Genomic DNA, 6,318 nt, shown 5'->3' with positions numbered 1-6,318 from the left:
AAAACGTTGGTAGTCAGTTTAATAAGAAAAATAATTGCTGAGAAAACTCTTACAGCTTTCTCAAATGCTGAGCGCATGCTTCCTCCTCTCTCCATATACACCCACAGTTTATAAGGATTCAGTCTTACTGAATATTTATCTTCCATTTTATTATAGCAAGATTTTTTTCTAGTATATAATTTCTACTTAAGTTCAACAGTCTTCTGTGCGCTTAGTGATATATATTCAATATATATATAGGTTTTTAAAAAACAATAATGTAAGAGGTTGTATATAATTATTTTCATCTGGTCCTCAAAAAGAATAATTTCATATACAGAAACTAGAAAATAAACCCAGCACAAACTAGATGTACCAAGAAGTACTTATTAAAATAATTACCACAGTAATTGGAAATTCCTGATCTTAGTCCTAGAGTAATCAGTTAACTAGAGGCTACTCCACAGCCTCTGGGATTTCCCTGTCATCCACAATAAGGGTATGAATAATTCCTTCCTTTCGTTTCCCGCTACTGACAGCCTTAATGCAACAGCTGTGATCACCAACACTGAAGTGAGTTTCAGTCCCATCTTCTACAAATTCACCCTGGGAGAAAGGAGACAAGAATAAAACCAGACATGTGCTATTTTAGTAAAATAAAAGCTTGAGTGCGTTAGACTGTTTCCAAGGTCAAGATCACTTAAGAGTTCCCACGATTAGAGCAGCCATAGGTACCTGCAACAAGTACAGCGCAAATGCTGAACAAAGCTGCAGAATCTCATGCAGGGCTTTGTCAAGGCGTCCAGTTAAAGATTTCTGAGTATTAGATGACAAGCAGAATTTCACATGATCAGAAATGGTAAAGTTAGAGTTTGTGAATTAATGTCGTTGAGCCATGTCAGCAAAACAAAAATAGAAAAGACAGTTTCCTTCTGAGTTCTGCAGTACAGCCAATAAGTACCACACAAACCTACACTGAAGCAGCAGTAAAACATGAAGTATTTAGTGGTGGATGGATTTACAGAACGATGAAGAGATCCCCAGACTGAGTATAACAGTTGTATATTTTGGATACACAGCTCCCGCTGCAGTTAAGTAATTTCCTGTTATGGATTTTGCCATGGACAGCTATGTTTTTGTCATCATCTTTTGGAGAGTAGAAAAACCTGTGTGCCACTCTAATGCGAGCACAATTTGACAACAAAACCTGTACTTGTAGCTTGCAAGAATATCTCCTACTGCATTTATTACGTTATAGAAAAGGCTGAGAACCATAGAGAGCAGAAGTTCTGATTCACTGAGAGACAATGTTTCTTCCACTGATTACCAAAGAAACACTTGGTGAATCTTTTGATCCTATTCTCAAGTATAGCAAAACTGTTGATTTTAGAATTTTTGCTCATCCAGGGGCTTAGTTGTGGCAGTAGCAATCCCAGTGACAACGCTCTGATGAGAAAGCACGTCCTTCAAGGATGGGGACACCTACATAGTATGCATATTGAAAGCCACCACTATATAAAAAGACACCAAATGGATTAAGTCTTCTAGCTGTCAACTGCTCTAAAAATTAATGCAGATGTGACAGAAAGACAAAAGATTTCATTTGTTCCAATGAGACTCTGAAGCCCTAGTGTTAGCCACCATCTCTAGATGGAAAAAAGTTGTGAGTCGTTAACAGACTACATGTGTTCAACTTTCAGTCACCACTAACACGAGCAGGTTTGGATGAGGGGGCTCTACACTGCATCAAACTGAAGTCCCTCCCACTCCCCTGAAAGTTTTCTCCCTAAAAACCCTGGACAACTGACCCAGAAGATTTTTTTTGCTTGTCTAAAAAGTGTAAACAAAAGTTTATCTTTAATAAACAGATAGATGTTTGGCATCCTAACTGAAATACTGTCAGTTATAAAATACAGTGAAGGACATTCGGAACAGACTAATAGCATACTGGCTCTCTAGGCGTGTGATAAAATGAGGTAACATGCCTCTCTCTGGCTTATTTTGCTAAGCTTTGGTTACCTAGCCATAGCCTGCAAAAAGCCTTTGGAAATGGTCACGTACCGCTGTTTCCATTTTTTGACCGTTGCACCACACATCCATAGTGTCCTTTTCTGTGAAGGAAAAAGAAAACAAAAAGTAGAAAGAACAAGATATTTTTTTTCCCCTACAGACAAGAAGATCTAGGAATTTTAAAAATTTACTGTTGAATTTTACTTTCAGTTCCCCAAAGACGTTCCTAATTAGCTATAGTACCTGGGCTACAGGGTTTGTTCTTATATTGGAGAGATGGGAGGCTCTGTTATCAATGGGCAAACAACTTTTGCTGTGAATACACATTTTTACTTCTCCACGGTCCTGGCTATTAACACTGGGTTGCTTTGAACATTGTCAGAGATATTCTGACGTTCTTAAACTGAAAAACTTGAAGACAGAAAAATGAAGTAATTTCTGCTTATTATTTGAGTGGTGTTTATTCAATGAAGCTCTAACATTTTTTCCAGGTTGGTTTAATTCAAAAGCAGCATACTTTAATGTCCACCAAACTGTTTGTATTCTTAAAATCTCCTTGAAAACCCAAGTACCACTTTAAGTATCAATCTTAGATTTTTTTTTTCCATTTGAAACAGAATATTCTTTTACTTCTCCCAGCACATCCTCCTTAAATTACTTTGCCCTAGAATTCACATTACTGCCACTGTCATCCACAGTCCACCAGTAGAGAGCTGAACACTGCTTGCTTTTTAAGGAAGCATAGGGACAATTGTGAGGAGACTAATCTGTTTCCGGTATTAAAATTTTCTTTCTTCCCTGCCTCCCTTCATCTTAGGGCAGATCATTCTGTCCTGAGGCTTAAGAAGAAATCATAGCCCAAGATCTTTTGTCTCCAGGTCTAACTATACAGCAATACCTAAGTGGAATTTTTCCCACTAGATGCCACAGACAAATTCTCAGGGGATCCCTTCCTCCCATCTGCTTGTAACATATTTGGGAAACAGGGGGCAGAAAAGAAGAAATGTATTGCCTTGCTATTAAGAAAGTGAAAAAACATCATCCAAAGTTTTTAGATTACATTTGTAGTTAAGAAGAGATGCAGAAAAAAGGATGCTGATTAATCCATAAAAAAAGTAGCATAACATCATCACACTTCTTCAATTAAAGACTCTTTGACTTAAGCTTATGATTTTCGGAAGGAAAGCCTGGTTACCTGGTTAACAAACTTACACATACAGCGGGTTTGAGCACAAGGCAGATAACGCTTCTATAACATGCTTCACCTGGAGAACTGTCTTGCTAGGGCAGCTCTATGGATACAGAAGCCATAACTCCTTCCAACCTCTTTTTTTTTCTTCTTCTTTTTTTAAATCCAGACCATGCCACTGTAGAACAGAACACTGACAGCAGGCTGACGCAGGTGTACTACCACCATTATTTTTTCAGATTGTCTTTGGCGTCTAATTCCAAACTTCCAGACCACCCAGGATTCTACACTGCAACAGTGCTAGCCACTGAACTGTGCTTTCTCTTAATGACCAGTTATTAAATGCATACAAGTTTATTCAAAGGCAGCAACATGAAGTCATTCAATGTTTACTTACCTAGAACAACTCTATAGTCCATACCACCCAAGCTCAGTATCCAAGTATTGGTTGTTTTTGACCTGTTCTCCATATACTTCTTGAGGCTCTTTCCATTGATTTCCAAAGTATATTCATATGCAAAGCCACTGACTGCATCAATGTTAATAGTAGCTTTTGTTTTGGCTGCTCCAACAGTGAATGTTTCTTTACCCACTAATTTAAACATCCATTCTTTTCTTATTTCTTCCTGTAGAATAAAACAAAGACAATGGGTATTAATTAATAAACCTGAATGCCTGGTTTAGTATAAAAAAAAAACCAAAACACAAACCACACAACTAGAACTCGGGAAACAGCTCAGTACTTAACTATTATTTCAGAATGAATGAATACATGATATTTTGTATGTCTAGAGTGCCTCTGCCCGAGGACAGCAAAGCACTTCATGAATACTCACACCTTAATTATAACTGAAAAAAAGAATGATGCAGTTCATTATATTAGGTAAAGTTAATCAGCTGAATATACCTCACTTGCATTTATTAGTCTTTTGTTTGTTCTGATGCCTGTTGGATGGAAGTGCACTTATATAATCTGTATCATAGTGAATTTTGAGCACATAGCAATTTCACCTTTCCATCAACATAGACAACACGTTTTCCTGAAGTGGTCCCATGTTCAAATTCAATCTTATGAACACCATCACTTAAAGCTACTTCCCAAACAGCCACCAAATCTGTCATCTTCTCTAAGTGGCTGTACCGAGACCTATGGAAACACCAACAAAGTAAATTAGTTGTCATGGAAAGAGTTCAATTACTGATGTCTATTACTTCAAAGCTTTACTACTTCAGGGCCAGCTGCTTGTTACATATGAAAAATCAGACCTGAAAGAATAAGCTTACAGAACTTCTTATATTTTCTGTTTTTCAAACATACAAATATGACAAAAATATCACAAAATAGAAACAGACAGTTAAACAGACTCACTTTGACAAACACCATACAAAGACATACATCCATCTAACCTCTAAAACTTCAGTTTCAGGTAACAGTATGGTTACAACATTATACCTAGAATTCAGACACTTCTGGACAGTTCCATGATGTCTTGGCAGGCATTAAAATACAGTATTTTGGTCTATGAGAAAATGTTTTAGCCTTCTAAACTTCAAAAATAATCAGGATGACCCGTTTAGCTATTATCTGTTTTAACAGATTTGTCTGTAATCTTTCCCATGAACACTACCTACATTGTTCAGAAATGTAATTCTGCACACACAAACACCCATAGAGGAGGAGATCTGGCAAGATATCCTTTCATTTCAGTAATTCTTGAAGTTAAGATACAGTCATAAGTGACCACTGGAACTGTGGATATCTTTCCAAACCTGCTCATACCACAGTTCTGATTTTTTTACCTTACTTCATCTTCACAGACAGTAATCTCCTCACGGGATGCCATAGTAACCAAAATGGCTTTTAATCCAATTAGCAGCAAGAAAAAAAAAAAAGCAGAATAGCAACAGAGAAGTGTTGAAGCCTAAATTTTCCTTGTTTTCTCTATTTAAGATAAAGGACATTTTAAAAAGTGTCATGAACTATCATGCACTGCCGTACACATGATGAAATACAAACATAATTTTTCCTCTTAGACAGGAAGGGAAATGTAAGTATCCTTTTACAAAATTAGTAAGTGCAATTTATCCTAACTTCATTAGCACATCATAACTTTGTCACTTACTTCATGAAAAAAAATGGTTTGCCTAACTTGTGAGTAAAAGCTTAGAAACAAACAACTTGACCAAAGCAGGAACCAAGTCCAGAGCTGCCCATCTCAGTTACAAACCATAACAAACTAGGGACTGTTGCCACCTCAGGGAAAGTGAAATAGCACAGGCAACAATTTTAACCTACTGGCTTTTCTAAACCACTGTAGCAGTTTTCAACAATCATATTAGCAACTTGATCTGGCAATTCTGTCGTAAAGTCTATGTGAACCACAAATAAATAACTTGTTTCTTACTCAGGAAGTTTTTAGACCATGACTGCAGGCTTATTTTTAATTTATTATTAGCTCTTAACAAATTATTTTAGTGAAATCTGCATTGTCTGTGCATATCAATAAGCATAATTTAAGTAAGTGCAAATAAGTGATTTTTTTGACAAATTTGATTAATTTTTCCCTGAAAAATACAAGTTTTAAGTTCTATGGTCTCTCTTCAGCATAACAGAGGAGCATGCATGTAAAAATTAAACCTCCTTCACTCTGTCTTAAGCTTCTATTTTAAAACGTGCTCGAGTACACCGCTGTATTACTGTTTGTGGTTTTGTCAGTAACAGGCTACCCACAGAGACTGCATCACCCCTGGCAGTACACCACCCTGCTGCATGAATTTTAGCAGATAATTTAGTATCAATGCTGCAAGGGTTAGGAAACATCCCAGAACACAAAATTTCCTTTTTTTTCTTTTTTTAAAAAAAATCATAATAATATAGTAAAACCCCTATCATAAAAAAAAAGGAAAACCCCTTTTTTTTTTTTTTTTTTTTAAATCAAACCTGAACCCAAACTTTCTGTCTGCTGAAGGACCGTCGACAGCATCGGAGTCCGAAGGGAAAGCCGTACACTACTATATAGCTAGGAGATGCCTGCCCCACTTCGCCCTCAAACATTCACTCGAATGGCTCGAAGCCAGGGAAAGGATTTGGGCTAACTGCCGACCGTCTCATTTCACTGCATTTTCTGTTAATCAAGTCA

General features: G+C 36.9%; 1 protein-coding gene across 1 annotated transcript; it reads right to left on the bottom strand.

Moving 5' to 3' along the window:
• Positions 1-217: 217 nt before the first annotated feature.
• On the bottom strand, positions 218-4,321 carry FAIM (Fas apoptotic inhibitory molecule). The gene is made up of 4 exons (XM_009697151.1): positions 4,190-4,321; positions 3,576-3,804; positions 2,041-2,090; positions 218-585 (listed from the first exon to the last, which is right to left on the bottom strand). The coding sequence occupies exons 1-4, from the start codon at positions 4,298-4,300 to the stop codon at positions 436-438; spliced, it is 540 nt and encodes a 179-aa protein (XP_009695453.1). The 5' UTR covers positions 4,301-4,321; the 3' UTR covers positions 218-435.
• Positions 4,322-6,318: the final 1,997 nt, after the last annotated feature.

Source organism: Cariama cristata, unplaced genomic scaffold (genome assembly GCF_000690535.1).
Source record: "Cariama cristata isolate BGI_N322 unplaced genomic scaffold, ASM69053v1 scaffold39233, whole genome shotgun sequence".
NCBI lineage: Eukaryota > Metazoa > Chordata > Aves > Cariamiformes > Cariamidae > Cariama > Cariama cristata.
This window is presented reverse-complemented; position numbering and strand designations above follow the sequence as displayed.